We start from the raw sequence: 16,844 nt of genomic DNA, 5'->3' as shown, positions 1-16,844 counted from the left end.
GCACAGCAGAAGCGGGGCCAGGCAGCAGCTCTGTGTGGTGAGGCCTAGGGGTCCCGTGGCTCCACATGGCGTGAAGGAGGCCGGTCCCAGCGTCTCCACCACCTCGCGTGGAGAAGGCAGGTCACAGCAGGGGCGGGCAGTTGTGGGCAATCGGGCCAGCAGGGGAGGGCAGTTGGGAGCGATCAGGCTGGCAGGCAGAAGCGGTTAGGGGCAAGCAGGCAGGAGAGCAGTTAGGAGCCAGCGGTCCTGGATTGTGAGAGGGATCCCAGATTGGAGAGGGTGCAGGCCAGGCTAAGGGACACCCCTCCCATGCACAAATTTTGTGCACCAGGCCTCTAGTTTTAAATAATTTAAACAGGAGAATAAAGCTCCAAAAAAGAGAGACTAATCCATCAGAGTCAAGACTAAACATGAGAAAATACTTGCCTCATTTATGCATTCCCCTAACCTCCTCAAGGCAGGCAATGTCCTAACTTTCATGATGAGGACACTAACACTCTGAGGGGCTAAGCCACCTACCCAAGTCTTAGAGTCACGTGGCAGAGTAGTTCTGGAAGCAAACCTCTTTTTGGGAATAACCAAATTTGTCTAAAATTACATTCCAAGAAAATTTCAGATGAATTATGCTTATAATAAGGATGCACGCTGGAGGGAAAATGTACAGAAAGAATCACTTATGAGGTTTTGCAGCATGTATAGGGAGAGGCAAAAGTAGGTTTACAGTTGTTCAGATAGAAAATAATGAAGAATAAACTCTGGCCCTGACCAATGTGTCTAAGTGGTTAGGGTATCAGCCCATGCCCTGAAGGGTCTTGGGTTTGATTCCCAGTCAAGGGCACCCACCTGGACTGCAGGTTCAAACTCCTGATGAGGGCACACGTGAGAGGCAACCAATCAATATACACCGATGTTGAAAAAAAAAGAAGAAACTGTTTTGCATACTTACAACTGTAAACCTACTTTTGTTCCACCCTCGTATTTCTAACTATTAAAGCACAGTTAAGTTACTTATATTTATTTTATTATTTAGGGACTATGTGAGAATAACAAATGAGCATGTTACAGCTCAAATAATGAGCTATACTGATATAGCAGATAGTATCCTTAGTTATTCATTTATATGATTAATTCATTTAATGTCCAAAACAACCCTAAGAAGTAGGTGATCAATATCATCTACCTCATTACAACAGGGGAACTGAGGAACAAAAAAGTAATTGCCCCAAGGGGACATAGTAAGAGGCATACAGGCCTCACACCTAAGCAATGGGGCCCTGAGCCCCAATTCTAAAAGCAAATAAATAGTATTAATATCAGCAATTGCTCATTACAACTGAGTTTTTCTGTTAAATGAAAATTCTTACCTCTGGTTTGCTAAGGCTGGATGAAACCAAGGAGCCAGATCCCACGTCCAAATCCCACTGCTTTTTACCATGATTCTCTGGATCCAAGGCAGCAATTCGCCCATCTAAAGTGCTGATAATCACTAATGATCTGTAAGTTTAAAAATTAATGGGAAAAATTTTAAAAGATATCTAAGATATTGAGCCCCTACTCCACACACTTGAAAGAAAACCAGCCCCTCCCAGGCTTCTACTTGCAGGAGAGAAGCAAGGCCCACCTCCTCATATCACTTACTGTTCTGCCACTACTATCTGCCTTTAGCCTCCAAGATAATTGCACTGTGTCCTTTATCTGTTTACATCACTTATGAAAAGTCTCAAACTACTAGGGAACCCCTCATTCCCACACTGTAATCCCCATATGAAACTCAACATTCTCTGCTCTGTTCTCTTCTATCTTCCCCAATCCTGAAGTCTTCCCTGAATGCTCACTTTCCTTCTTGCTCTAATGAAATCTGGCTTTCCTTGAGAACACTGCTTTGGAAGCAATTAACTGTTTTCTCCACACCCTTGACCGCTGCGTCTAGTGGTAGGGTAGGTGTATTCCTTGCACCTTGTCACCGTCCCCAGACTACTTTCTTTCTCTCCTCTCTAAAAATCCTCAGGATCAGACTATTCCAACTATTATCCCTCTAGCAATTGTTTACTGACCCTCAGGTCACTAGCCCCATTCCATGAGGATTTTAGGTCCTGGTTTACTGTCACTATTAACAAATTCTTTCAGTTTCGTGAACTGTCTACTTTGCCTCAGTCACTCCCAAGTTCAGACCCTTGTCCTTATCATTGCCAAACACAACTTCCTGTCCCAATGAAATTTCAAGCATCACATCCCGAGCCAACAACCCCTTTCCAACTCACCTCCTACTTTCCTGACTCCTACAAACCACTGACTGCACCAAACCTACAAACCATATTGATCCTATTACCTACCTTCACTACCATTATGCTTTCACTTCTTTCTTACCCAGTTGAAATTCCACAGTCCTTCATTTTAAGCACTTCCTTTCTTACACCTTCAACCGCTATTCCTCTCCTGCATGTCACACTTGACTGGCAGAACTCCAACCCTCATTAAATTTAACTTTTTGCCTTTTTTCATTCTTGCATCTGTGCAGTTGGATGTGGCTAAAGAAACACATAACCATGCTGACTGGTCTCACTTTAATTATGATCACCAAACCTCAAAGGGGCTATTACTGATGCTCAACAATCATATGACATTTCCCTGGTCTATCCACTTGCCCACTGTCCTAGGTTGACTATTAAATTTCTCATTTTTCCTCAAATTTCTGACACCTGCTCTTGCAAGCTCATGCATTTCAGGGACTATGCTACCTATTTTTCAGAGAAAAACAGAAATAATCCAATAAGACTGTTTCACACCATCACATCTATCCATTTATCTGCACCTGGACCCAAGTATTCTCCTCCGGTTACTGTGGGAAACAGTCCACACTCCCACACCCCACCACCATTTCCACCTAGGCAAGAGATCTCTCCCTCATGCATACATGAGGACTCACACCTGCAAATCTCTCCTCTTGCCCCCAGATCAATTATTCTCCTCTACCAGACCTTTCCTCTCAGTAGTCCAATCTGCTACGATTTCTTCCAACATAAAAACCAACCCAGATTACACACAACCACTCTCCCCCTCTAGCTTCCAATTCATTCCTTGCCCATTTTGGAGCAAATTTTTTGAAAGAGTTGTTATATACTCTGTCTCCAAATCCAACTATTTCTAATCAAGTTTTTGTCTCTACCACTCCACTGAAAAGGTTTTTGCCGGAGTCACCTATCACCTTCACATTGAAAACCCCGTGGTCAGGTCTCAGTTCACTTGACCTCTGATCAGCTACTTCTCCTGCCCACCATCAAACACACTCTTAGCTCGGTTTCCAGAACACCATATTCTCCTGATTATGACTTGCTTACTGTGTTACTCACTTTATTGCAGTGGTCTAGAACTAAACCCGTAAAATCTCCCAGGTCTGCCTGTATGGGTAGCTCACCTAGCTTAGAGGAAGGCAAATACCCCTGATCATAAAAGTCAGGCGGAGTGCCTGTACAAACCAGTAAAGGTTCCAGACCCACAGGATCTTAACAAGTACCCCAGGTGAGTCTCATATTAAGGCCCGTTTGGCAAACATGATTTAGCTGAAAGGACTATTTTCTTAGAGTGAAATTAATATTATTATTACCTGAATGAAGAAGGCATATTGATCAACTCTGTCAGTAAACTCTCTCTCTCACCTAACCTTGCTTTAGTTTCCTAAGGCAGTGTTTGGATGACTGAACAATAAGCACTGTTAGGTCCTCTCCAGAAAGGTCATCAGCGACCTCCTCTCCCAATGGCCAGATCCATTCTCCCAGTAAGATGTGTCCCTGTGGCAGCAGGTGACAATGTGCGGCTCCTCATTCTGGGCATTCCTCTTTCCCTGGATTCCACAGCACCAGCCCCTGCACCCATCCTCACTCGCATTCCTGCTCTCAATCATGAACAAGCAGGCATGGAATTATAGGTTTCTCCAACGCCCACAGCTTCACCTATTACATGACAGCTCCCACACAGAATTTACAGCTCCTCTCTCTCCCAACCCTGCTTTGGCATTTACATCAACTCTACCTGCTCCCTCACACTCTACATTTAAACAACAATCATGTACTCTTGATTCTATTACTTTAGCTTCTTCTAAATCTTTCCCTTCTTATTCATTACCACTGCCCTTGCCCTGGAACAGAGTCTCATTAATCATTAGAATACCTTTAAAAGCCTTTCTGACATATTCTCGTTCCCTTCTGCTCTTCCAACAGTTTTGTTTCCACAAAAGAAACCATGTAAACTTCTGATGCTCCATCTGCCCTTTAAATAAAGTCCACATGCCTAGGTATGGCCCACAGCTCTGCCTGCCCCCTCCCCACACCCTACCCCAACACACACACGTTTCTAACCTTTTCAACAAAGTTCCTTTGTTAATTTATTTTGTCTCAAGTCTTAAATGATTTCATTTGCCCAATAAACACCACTTCTATTGAATTCCCACATCTTTACGGGAAATATATAAGTACCAAACAAAATATTCAAGATTTCTGGAAAGAAGTAGCTAAAATTACTATATTAAGTTTGATATAATTCAGCTCAAAGCAAAGAAACATTGACTTTAAATTTTTTTCCTGGTGATATATATTTTTTAAATTTTATTTTTAGCCCTAGCTGGTTTGGCTCAGTGGATAGAGCGTCAGCCTGCAGACCAAAGGGTCCCAGGTGCAGTTCTGGTCAAGGGCACATATCTTGGTTGCAGGCTCCTCCCTGCCCTGGGCCCTGCTGGTTAGGGTTCATGCAGGAGGCAACCACTCTGTTTCTCTCAGATATATGTTTCTCTCTGTCTTTCCCTCTCCCACTCTCTCTAAAAAACAAAACAAAAATTAATGGAAAAATCCTCGGGTAAGGATTAAAAAAACAAAAAAAAATTAAAAATTTTATTTTTAATTACAGTTCACATTCAATATAATTTTGTATTAGTTTCAGCTGTTCAGCGTAGTGGACAGTCATATACTTCACAAAGTGCTCCCCCGATATTTTCAGTACCTACCATACATACTTATTACAATACTAGTGTCCCAGTGCACGGATTTGTGCACACTGAAAGGAAATTAACTAGAAGAAATATTATAATGTCATTATTCATCCTTTCTCTTTAATAGAAGGGACAACCAAATTTATGATCGACAATGACAGATCGAAACACACTCATGTGACTGGCGCCAGTGAGAGCTTTATATGTATTGAGCATGTGCGAGTCAACTTAGCCTTTTATATTTATAGAATAAACTTGCTTAATTAGACCTGCTTTCTGATTTAGCTAAACTTTTTCCAGCCCAGTGAAGCACCCCAAATTCTCTTTCAGGTAATTGTCAGCAACACAGCAGTAAATATCAACACAAAGCAGATTATTATTGTAGATCATGCAGGGAGAATAAAGGGTAAAATATTTAACTGCAGCAGTGTTTGACTATATTCTGCACAGTGAGAAAACCTGAAGTCATTTTCAAGGTCCACCATTTCTTACTTCTTCTCAGTCAGGTCAAGTTTCTAAGCTTTCTAAATCTCCGTTTTCTTACTAAAGAAAAGAAAATAGGATTCCATCGAGTCTCTTATCTACATACTCCAGGACTTCTATGAGGATCAAATGAGATGAGGAAAGTGAAAACGCTTCACAGACATTTGGTTAAAGTGTGAAATGTTTGCACCTGGCTATAAAGCAAGTCGGGTTCCTGGGCTGAAGAAACTCTAAGGAGGCTAATTGCTAAGGAGAGAAAACCAGGCATTGCTACATGACGTCATTACCTGGCACCCACAGGGACCATTTTCCGGCTGTACTGTGGGCCCCATTTTGCACCATGGGTTCTTGGCAGCATTGGCTGTGATTTGATGGGGTGTTGCTCCGGGGTGGTGGCAGGGCCTGTGTTCCACTTGGGGAAAGCCGAATGTTGGTTTGTTAGCACCAGGTCTGTGGTGCTGTTTATTTTTAAATGACCAGTGTGCATCATGGCAGCTCCTGCATTAAGCATCTGCCCCCTGGTGGTCAGTGCATGTCATAGCTACTGGTCAGATGGATGGACACCTAGTCTTTTATATGTACTCTAGAGGCCCGGTGCACAAAAATTTGTGCACTCGGGGGGGAAGGGGGGGGTCCCTCAGCCTGGCCTGTGCCCTCTCACAGTCTGGGACCCCTCGGGAGATAACGCCCTGCTGGCTTAGGCCTGCTCCCGGGTGACAGAGGGCAGGCCCAATCCTTACGTGCAGCCCGTGGTCGGGCTCAGAGCAGGGCCTATTAGGGAGTTGGGGTGCCGCGCCCTGTCATTCACAGAGCAGGGTGGATTGGGAGGTTGCAATGCCACCCTCAGTCACGCTCAGGGTAGGGCCGATTGGGGGGTTGGGGCACTGATCCCTGTCACACTCAAGGCAGGGTCTATGGGAAGGTTGCAGCGCCACCCCCTGTCACGCACAGAGCAGGGTCGATCAGGGGGTGGGGGAGCTCCCCCCATCACGCACAAAGCAGGGCCCATCAGGGGGTTGAGGAGCTCCCCCATCACTCACAGAGTAGGGCCGATAGGGGAATTGGGGCACCACCCCGTCACACACAGAGCAGGGCGGATCAGGGGGTTGGGGCGCCGCCCTCTATCACCCACAGAGCAGGGCCTATCAGGGGGTTGGGGCGCCACCACTGTCACACTCAGGGCAGGGCCGATGGGGAGGTTATGGCTCTACCCTGTCACACACAGAGCAGGGCCCGTAGGGGTGAGGGGGTTGGGGCGCCGCACCCTGTCACACACAGAGCAGGGCCGATCAGGGGGTTGGGACGCCGCACCCTGTCACACACAGAGCCGCAGGGCGATCAGGGGGTTGGGGAGCTCCCCCGTATCAGGCACAGAGCAGGGCTGATCAGGAGGTTTGGGCGCCTTCCCCGGTCACGAACAGAGCAGGGCAGATAGGGAGGTTGTGGCCCCGTCCCCTGTCACACACAGAGCAGCAGGGCGATCAGGGGGTTTGGGCGCTCCCCCCTGTCACGCTGATCCCGGTGCAGGGAGGCCTCTCGGCTCCACTGATCCCAGTGCTGGGAGGCCTGGCGGCTTCACTGATCCCGGTGCTGGGAGGCATATTACCCTTTTACTATATAGGATAGAGGCCTGGTGCATGGGTGGGGCTGGCTGGTTTGCCCTGAAGGGTGTCCTGGACCAGGTTGGGGGTCCCCACTGGGGTGCCTGGCCAGTCTGGGTGAGGGGATGATGGCTGTTTGCAGCTGGTCACACACCCTTCAGGGTGGGGGTCCCCACTGGGGTGCCTGGCCAGTCTGGGTGAGAGGCTGAGGGCTGTTTTCAGGCTCGCGGGTGACTGAAGCTCCCAACTGCTCCTTTTTTTCTTTTTCTTTTCTTATTCTGGGCCAGCTTTAGCTCTGGCTCCAGCTCTGAGGCCTCTCTCTGCTGCTGAAAGCAGGTATCTGGTTTGTTTGGGTTCTATAATCGAAACAATGTATAACTCCAGCTCTGAGATCCCAGCTCGCTGAAAGCAGGTTTCTGGGGTTTGGTTTAGCTTCTATATTTATTACAATGTTTCAAACTGCAGGCTCAGAGGCCTGCAAAGCAGGCGGGGAACGTTAGTTTCCTCCGTCACTGAAGCAAGCAAGCCTCATGTTAGTTTCAAGCTGCCTGGTTGCCAGCCGCCATCTTGGCTGGCAGTTAATTTGCATATCGCCCTGATTAGCCAATGGGAAGGGTAGCAGTCATACGCTAATTACCATGTTTCTCTTTTATTAGATAGGATACACACACACACACACACATACATACATACATACATACTAGAGGCCCGGTGCATGAAATTCATGCACTGGGGGGTGTGGGGGGAGTGTCCCTCAGCGCTGCCTACACCTTCTCCAATCTGGGACCCCTTAGGGGATCTCTGACTGCCAGCCCAAACGCCCCCTCTGACAATCCGGGAGTGCTGGCTCCCAACTGCTTGCCTGCCTGATTGCCCCTAACCACTTCTGCCTGCCAGCCTAATCACCCCCTAACCACTCCCCTGCCAGTCTGATTGACGCCTATGAATAAGGGTCCTAGAGTGCATAAACCGGATGGAGGAAAAAATCGACAACCTCAGCAAGAAGCAAGAAGAAACAGATGAAATGAATGTCCAATTTCCATCAGGTTATTTTAAAAATACTGATCTCTCACAGATTCCCGTTTTTACTTTGGCAGATCCATAGAGGTCCAGAAGCCCCGCCTTGGGAACCACTGCTCTGTGCCCTCACTTTCATCACCCCTGCTACCTAGAGTGTCCTGAGCATCACAGTCAAGAACTCACTAACTTGACACTTCCATTCTTTTCACTCTCATACTGCTCTTATGTCACTATTATCCATTCATTATAGTTAGTTGTTTAACATGCATTCTCTCTGTCAGACTGAGAGTTCAGGACAAGCCCAGTGGTCCATGTTTTTTACCCTCAGCACCTAACAGTGCCTAGCCCAGCCGTGGGCAAACTACGGCCCGCGGGCTGGATCCGGCCCGTTTGAAATGAATAAAACTAAAAACAAAAAAGACCGTACCCTTTTATGTAATGATGTTTACTTTGAATTTATATTAGTTCACACAAACACTCCATCCATGCTTTTGTTCCGGCCCTCTGGTCCAGTTTAAGAACCCATTGTGGCCCTCAAGTCAAAAAGTTTGCCCACCCCTGGCCTAGCCCCTAATAAAATAAATAAATAAAAATGCAATTAATGTTTGTTGAATCAACAAATCTTGATAAGGCAGATACTATTACTAGTATTCACATAAAACAAAAACAAGAAGAAAGCTGGGAAAAATATGAAAAGTTTTTAGCTTGTCTAAGGTCACGCATCAAATAAGAGGTTCTGAACAGAATTTTAAAGTGTAAATGTAGGTTTTCTAACAATAATTCTATCATGCTGTTAACTGTAAGTTTATATACGTGGCAACTACTATCATACTATAATGTGCAGCTTTTATTTCCTCCAGACATCTCATGAAGATGCCATTTATCCTGTTATTGTTCAGATTAATGCCCTCAACTAAGCAAAACTAACCTTATTCCAAAATGAACACCCAATTAAAAAAAAAAAAAACTGTTTGTGCCCTAACTGGTTTGGCTCAATGGTTAGAGCGTTGGCCTGTGGACTGAAGGGTCCCAGGTTCGATTCTGGTCAAGGGCATGTACCTTGGTTGCAGGCACATCCCCAGTAGGGGGTGTGCAGGAGGCAGCTGATCGATGATTCTCACTCATCAATGTTTCTCTCTCTCTCCCTTCCTCTCCATAAAAAAATCAATAAAATATATTTTTAAAAAAACTGGTTGCTTTGACTTAAATTACCCAGAACACCTGCCTATTTAAATTCAATTTATCAGAGTCTGATAAGTACATGCTGAATTCCTTCAGTACAATAATTTTATCTGCAGAAATTTCCCATGCAATGGCCAGGCAGGTGACACAAGAACATTATGTTGATTTGATAATTTCTACATTAACAACTGCTTATTTTAAAGGTTCATATTTCCTTTTTGGGGGAAGGAAAAAAATCCACAAAGTTAAAAATGTGATTTGAAAAACAAAAAGAAAAAACAATTTTTTAAGTGATTTGGTTAAATCTTTTTTTGATGTAGCCAAGACTCTCCTTTCTAAACGAACAAGGGGCCTGGTGCACAAAGATTCATGCACGGTGGGGACCTGCACCCTCTCCAAACTGGGAGCCCTCAGGGAAGCCCTCTCCAATCCGGGAGTTTCTGTCTGTCTTCGCAATCATATGAGCGAATTGTATGAGACCCCAACCCAGTTTGGTTTTGTGCTCACAGAACAGAGAGGTCTTTTTTTTCCCTTTAGTCCATTGGTGGAGATTTCCTAGAAGTTGCAGGATATCTTCCTTTTAATTTTTCCTTGACACTCTGACTTTACTTATGTCTCTCACCTTTGCTTTCCCTCCATCCCCCACCCGCAAGAGTAACTTGCTCCAGGCTCACTTTGCTCTAGTGTCTAGGACAGTGGTTCTCAACCTTCTGGCCCTTTAAATACAGTTCCTCATGTTGTGACCCAACCATAAAATTATTTTTGTTGCTACTTCATAACTGTAATGTTGCTACTGTTATGAATTGTAATGTAAATATCTGATATGCAGGATGGTCTTAGGCAACCCCTGTGAAAGGATTGTTCAACCACCAAAGGGGTCACGACCCACAGGTTGAGAACCACTGGTCTAGGCAATCCCACAACGTGTCTGCCACCAGAACTACAATTCCCAGCATTCCTGGTGCTCCCCGCACTCTTGGTTTTTGCTTCTGGTCCAGGGGCTGCATGGAGAAGGTGGGGAAGTTGCTTCCCCATGGCCACTTGAATGCACAGATGCCAGGGAAGCTCCCGCCTGGCTGGAGTGCATACGCAGGCACCACTACGCCCACCAGCCAATCAGGGCGAGTATGCAAATTAACCCAACAAAGATGGCGGAAGCCACAAAGCTGGAGGCTTGGGTTGTCCCTGGTGATGGAGGAAGCCAAGCTTCCAGCCTGCCCTGGCAGCCGCTCAAGGAGGGGCTGAGGGCCTGGGTCGCGGGGGGGGGGGGGGGTAAGGGGGGGGGGCATGGCCACCCTGAAGGGGCTGTGGCCAGCCTGAAAATGGCTCTCAGCCCCTTACCCAGGCTGACCACACCCCCATGGAGTAAGAGTTCCGCTGGGGGGCATGGCCAGCCTGCAAACAGCCATCAGCCCCTCACCCAGGCTGGCCAGGCACCCCAGCGGGGACCCCCACACTGAAGGGGGTATGGCGAGCCTGAAAACAGCCCTCAACCTCTCACCCAGGCTGGCCATGCCCCCATGGGGTGAGAGTCCTCACTGGGGGACATGGCCAGCCTGCAAACAACCATCAGCCCTTCACCCAGGCTGGCCAGGCACCCCAGCGGGAACCCCCACCCTGAAGGGGGTGTGGCCAGCTTGAAAACAGCCCTCAGCCCCTCACCCAGGCCACCCCACACCCCAAGGGAACCCCCACCCTGATCTGGGACACCCTTCAGAGCAAACCAGCCGGTCCCCACCCATGCACCAGGCCTCTATACTAATAAAAGGGTAATATGCTAACTAGACTGGGAGACCTTCCAGGAGACATTCTTTTGGACAAAGCCATGGTGGCAGGGCTGAGGTACAGGCGGTTAGAGGTCAAGAGGGGAGGGCAGTTGTGGGTGATCAGGCCATGATGGGATGGCAGTTGTGGGTGATCAGGCTCGTGGGAGGGCCGTTGGGGGTGACAAGGCCAACGGGGGAGCAGTTGGGGGTGAGCAGGCCATCAGTGGGGGTCAGTTGTGGGCGATCAGGACTGTAGAGGGTGCAGTTTGGAGTGAGCAGACCAGCAGGGGGGCCATTGGGGGCAAGCAGGTCAGTGGGGAGGGAAGGTGGGGGAAAGCAGGCCAGCAGGGGCAGGGAAGTTGGGGGCAAGCAGGCCAGCAAGGGGGGTAGTTGGGGGCGAGCACACTGGCATGGGGGGCAATTGGGGGTGATCAGGCTAGCGGGGGGGCATTTGGGGGTAAGCAAGCCGGCAGTGGGGGACAGTTGGGGGTGAGCATACTGGCAGGGGGGGAGTTGGGGGTGATCAGGCTGGTGGGGGTGGTATCTGGGGGCAAGCAGGCCAGCAGGCAGAGTGGTTAGGGGCAATCAGGCAGGCAGGCGAGCGTTTAGGAGCCAGCAGTCCCAGATTGCGAGAGGGATGTCCGACTGCCGGTTTAGGCCTGATCCCTGTAAACTGGCAGTAGGACATCCTTCCAGGGGTCCCAGATTAGAGAGGGTGCAGGCCAGGCTGAGGAACGCCCACGCCCCCATGCATGAATTTCATGCACCAGACCACTAGTTTCCATATAAATGGCCTGGCTTGGCTTATGTTTCAGACTTTCCTAAAATCTCTCAAACAAGCAGCACCTAGCCCCAGCCTGCCCCATACCTCTCGCTAGTGGTCCCAGGCCTGACACTAGAAGTAGCTGGTAAATCCTTCTCACTGATGTGCCAACAACAATCAAGGCTCAATTACACCACAAGGTATACATAGCCCACAGTTGTGGGAGAAGCGGGGGTTGCACCTGGAGCTCCCAGTTTGGGTGACTGGAGAGGCTGTGCCACTGGGCCCTACAAGACACCGAATACATAAGGCCACTCTACCAAGTCTGGTAGATGTGGAAGCTCCACCTAACACGTGAATACCAACGTAAGGAGGCTGCCAAAATGAGAAAACAAAGAAACATGTTCCTAATGAAAGAACAGAACTCCAGAAAAAGAACTACACAAAATGGAGACAAGCAATTGACCAGATGCAAAGCTCAAAACACTGGTTACAAGGATCCTCAATGATCTCAGTGAATATGTCAATAAAGAGATAAGAAACAGCCCTGGCTGGTGTTTCTCAATGGTTAGAGCTTTGTCCATCACACCCAAGGGTCATGATTTTGATTCCCAGTCAAAAGCACTTAGCTGGGTTGGGGGTTCACTCCCAGCTCCCACTGTGGGAGGCAACCAATCAATGTGGCTCTCTCACATTGATATTTCTCTCTCTCCCTGTCCCTCACTCCCCTGCACTCTCTGAAAAGCAAATGGAAAAAATATTCTCCAGTGAGGATTAACAAAAACAAAACAAATAAACAAAAAAGACAGGAAACAGCCCTGGCCATTATGGTTCAGTTGGTTGGTCACTGTCCCATGCATTGAAAGGTTGCTGGTTCAATTCCTAGTTGCGGCACATGAGCAGGTTGTAGGCTCGATCCTGTGAGGAGCATGCAGGAGGCACTCATATCCACTTTTCTCTCTCTTTCTCTCTCCTCAACCCCCACTCTGTAAAAATCAATAAAAATATTTTTTAAAAAGATAGGAAATATAGAAATAAAACTAGAAAACATAAAATGGATAGTCAGAAATTAAGCATACACTGACTGAAATAAAGAATAATACACAGGAATTCAACAGTAGAGGATTTTGAGAATCAAATCAATAATCTGAAATATGAGAAAGCAAAAAACACCCAATCAGAGGAGCAAAAAGAAAAAAGAACCCAAAAATATGAAGACAGTACAAGGAGCCTCTGGGAAAAATTCAAGTGTGCCAACATTTGCATTATGGGGGTGCTACAAAGAGAAGAGAGAGAGATATTGAAAACACATTTGAAGAAATAAAGACAGAAAACTTCCCCTACCTGGTGAAAGAAATAGACTTACAAGTCCGGGAAGCACAGAGAGTCCCAAACAAGGTGATTCCAAAGAGGCCCACACCTCTTGTTAATTAAAATGCCAAAGATTAAAGACAAAGAGAGAATCTTTAAAGCAGCAAGAGAAAAGCAATTAGTTACCTACAAGGGAGCTCCCATATGACTGTCAGCTGATTTCTCAAAAGAAATTTTGTAGGCCAGAAGGGACTGGCATGAAATATCCTATCCTATCCTATCTAATAAAAGAGAAACATGGTAATTAGCCATACATCCGCTACCCTTTCCATGGGCTAATCAGGGCAATATGCAAATTAACCGCCAGCCAAGATGGCGGCCAGCAGCCAGGCAGCTTGAAGGGAACATGAGGCTTGCTTGCTTCAGTGACGGAGGACTCCAACATTCCCCGCCTGCCACTGCTGGCCTCTGAGCTTGCAGTTTGAAACATTGTTACAAATATAGAAGCTAAACAAAACTCCAGAAACCTGCTTTCAGTGAGCTGGGATCTCAGAGCTGGAGTTGAAACAGTGTTTCGATTATAGGACCCAATCAAACCAGATACCTGCTTTCAGCCGATGTGGGGTGTGGCTCAGTAGCTGAGCAATGACCTATGAACCAGGAGGTCACAGTTCGATTTCAGATCAGGGGCACATGCCCAGGTTTCAGGCTAGATCCCCAGTGGGGGGCATGCGGGAGGCAGCAGATCGATGATTTTCTCTCATCCACTGATGTTTCTGTCTCTCCCTTTCCATTCCTCTCTGAAATCAATAAAAAATATATTTTTTTAAAAAGTTTCCCTAAATGTATTTTCCAGCTTTCGTGCCTCTTTGCTGTTTCCTCAAATCCCATGTCTGCCCATCACAATTCTAACCACTTTTTAGGAACCACCTCATTCTGCCTCAGCTTTTGCTTATCTTCTCATCTACCTCATCGCCTATACCCAACCTCCTGAAAACCACAAAAACCTCCAGACACTGGTGGCACTTAATTTGCACTGCTTCTGCTCTATGTCATGGGTCATCTCACATAATCCTAGCGGCGAGACTCTACACTCCTCCAGGAGGGCTGGATATGCCCATGCTCTGGAACCCCAGAGCATTGTGCGGGCCTTTGTAAGTACCCACAAGTACCTGCTGCAGTGGATTTGTAATCTAAGAAAAATGAAACATATTAATTCATAGAACTTACTTTGAGCAGGCACTTCAGAAGTTTCAAGATAAAACTCTTCCAGGAAAGTTAATTAATTAGCAAAGCCTATGAAAATTGTCAAACATTTGCTATTTAAAAAAAAAAAAAATCTACATATAAACATTCAAGTGGTGAGACTTTTATTATCCTATTTATAGTTTGCAGGTACGTAGATCAAGGTTCCAATAATTAACTGAAAATTAAACCTATTTGTTATGATCTAGTAATCAGTATGTTATAAACCTACAATACTTTGTGACCTACAATTGTAGCCCTCCCTGGTTTAATTTACCTAACACTGCTTTTATCATCCCATTTGCTAAATGGGACATCACTTTCTCTCCAGGTGTGTTCAGACAGCTGTCTGCAAAATACTTTACCATTAAAGTGCCTCACATTTGTGTCCAGACTTGGAAAAGTGCTTTAAAACATGTGTCTTTAAGTATCATTTTTAAGGAGGTTAACCAACTCAACCAAGACAGCCCTATATTAAATGTTTATATGGTAAATTCTCTACATATCAAAACTGCCAAAATTCAAGAATCTACCCATAGCTCTTAAACTTTGTCTAGTGTGTTCAAAAATTGTCTGGTTTGCTTGTTCAATTTGCAGATTCGAGGTTCTTACCCAGAAAAAGACTGACTCCGTGGCTCTGGGGTGGAGTTTACTAGCATCCCCAGGCATTCTGATGCAGGTTTCCCCAGATCTCAATCTGAGAAACACTGACATTACCCCTGCTCCGGGGCGCGACAGGGTTCTGTCTAAAAGGGAATGTAGAGCCCGGCTGGCACAGCTCAGTGGTGAGCGTGGCCCTATAAACCAGGAGGTCACGGTTCGACCCCCAGTAAGGGCATATGCGCGGTGGTGGGCTCCATCCCCAGTGTGGGCATACAGGAGACAGCCGAGCAGTGATTCTCTCTCATCATTGATGTTTCTATCTCTCTCTCCTACTACCTTCCTCTCTGAAATCAATAAAATATATATTTTTTAAAAAATAAAAACAGGAATGTAGAAATCTCTCCGTAAAGTCCTCTCCCAAAACAGCTGTCACACCAGCACAGATAACTGGTGATTCACGAAAGAAAGAAAAGAGGGTGGGGTGGGGTGGGGGCTGAAAGTTCCTTGGAGTAAGAAAAAAGCCCAAAACAATCGAGGGAAAGGAACGTTTCTTTCCCATCTCTGCGCTCTTCCGAGATCATCCTAAGACACCTGCCAGGACCGACGGGAAGGCGGCCCGCGCTCGCCCAGCCGCCGCCAGTCCTCCGCCGGCGAGAGGCCGCAGCCGAGGGGACCCCGGCCCCCGAACCCTCGCGGCGCGCGCACGCCAACCAGCCGCTTCCCCGAGTGGGCGCCCCTCACCTGCCATGCGGTCGCAGCTCTGGCTCTTGGTCGGGCTCGGGCTCCCGCGGCTCCTGCTCGCCCGCGGCCGCCGGCAACGCCTCGGCGTCCTCCACCGTCACCTCAGCCGCCGTCAAGGCCCCAGCCGCCGGCACCCGCAGGGCCCAGGTAGGAGCCGCGGCGGCCCCCAGGCCGAACGCCGCCTCCGCCGCCGGGGCGGGTAGGTCGCGGGCGCGCCCCGCAGCTTCCGTCAGCGCCGCAAGCCCCAGCAGCAGCAGCAGCAGCGACGGCGGCGCCCGCGCGAGCCGCCCCGAGTGGGCAGCGCGTTCCATCAGCGGCCGGCCCTGCGCGCGCGCATGGAGGTGAAGTCGCCGGCGCCCGCTTTCCTGCCGGCCTGAGCCACCGAGCAGCCGGGGATGAGCTGCGGATCCCAACGGCCTGACAGCCAGCCCGGTCCTCCCGCCACGTCTCACCTCGCTCTCAGCCACCGCTACTTGAGTGACAGTCTCCCTCGGACATCACCGATTGAGCAAACTTTCCGCGCGTCTACTCTCCGATTGGCTGCGGTCACTGCCACTCCGGGAATCCAAGCTGGTCCTGTTGCAGAAGGTGGGCTTTCCCCGGTTGTCAACATCACGCCTGCCAATCAAATCGTACTGTCCCCTCCGAGGCCCGGCCCTGTTCCGGAAGCGCTTAGCCAGAGAAAACTTGAAGTTCATTGGTGGAAGCGGATGCCCCTCAAAGCTCTGAGATAACTTCTTCCTGATTGGCTGGAAGCGGCACTTAATACGTGGCCAATTCTGACTGTGGAGAGGTCAGTCCCTAGTGACAGGAAGAGTTGGAAGCGAGGGCCGGGTGCTTCGAGGCGGAAGCCCTTAAAGGAGCTGCCACAGTGGCTCTTCTAAAGCCTGGTGTGTTTGGAAAGGCAAAAGCGAGGCGGGAAACATAAGTGACTGCACAATTCGTGTGGTTAGAAGTGAAAGGGATGAAGCGGTTTTAGAACACCATATTGTGTGCAGTCCCTAGGGCGCTGAGAGGTAAGGCTTCTTAGAGATGCCTGCGATCTAACAGGTGATCCTGTCTACTCCACACGCCCCTCCCCTCCGGTCCAACCTCACGGAGCAGAATCGCGACTTTAACCTGAGCCTTCTGACCCTGCTGTGGCATTG

The 16,844-nt window shown here is 48.0% G+C and overlaps 1 protein-coding gene across 8 annotated transcripts in view; it reads right to left on the bottom strand.

The window, feature by feature from the left end:
- Positions 1–16,272, bottom strand: part of EIF2AK3 (eukaryotic translation initiation factor 2 alpha kinase 3) — a 114,750-nt gene extending 98,478 nt beyond the window's left edge. Inside the window, exons 1-2 of one of the 8 annotated variants that reach the window (XM_036347591.1) lie at positions 16,149–16,272; positions 1,365–1,494 (exon numbers count right to left, since the gene is read on the bottom strand). Coding sequence is in view for 7 of the 8 variants with exons in the window: in XM_036347587.1 (XP_036203480.1) it covers positions 1,365–1,494; positions 15,697–16,007 (441 nt within the window). In the remaining variant the exon portion in view is untranslated. Of the gene's footprint in view, positions 1–1,364; positions 1,495–5,751; positions 5,885–15,696 lie in introns of those variants that run through there. The other 7 variants (XM_036347587.1, XM_036347590.1, XM_036347589.1 and 4 more) reach the window with 7 other exon arrangements.
- Positions 16,273–16,844: the final 572 nt, after the last annotated feature.

Source organism: Myotis myotis, unplaced genomic scaffold (genome assembly GCF_014108235.1).
Source record: "Myotis myotis isolate mMyoMyo1 unplaced genomic scaffold, mMyoMyo1.p scaffold_m19_p_2, whole genome shotgun sequence".
In the NCBI taxonomy this organism is placed as follows: domain Eukaryota; kingdom Metazoa; phylum Chordata; class Mammalia; order Chiroptera; family Vespertilionidae; genus Myotis; species Myotis myotis.
Note: the sequence above shows the minus strand (reverse complement) of the source record. Positions and strands in the feature narration are given on the sequence as shown.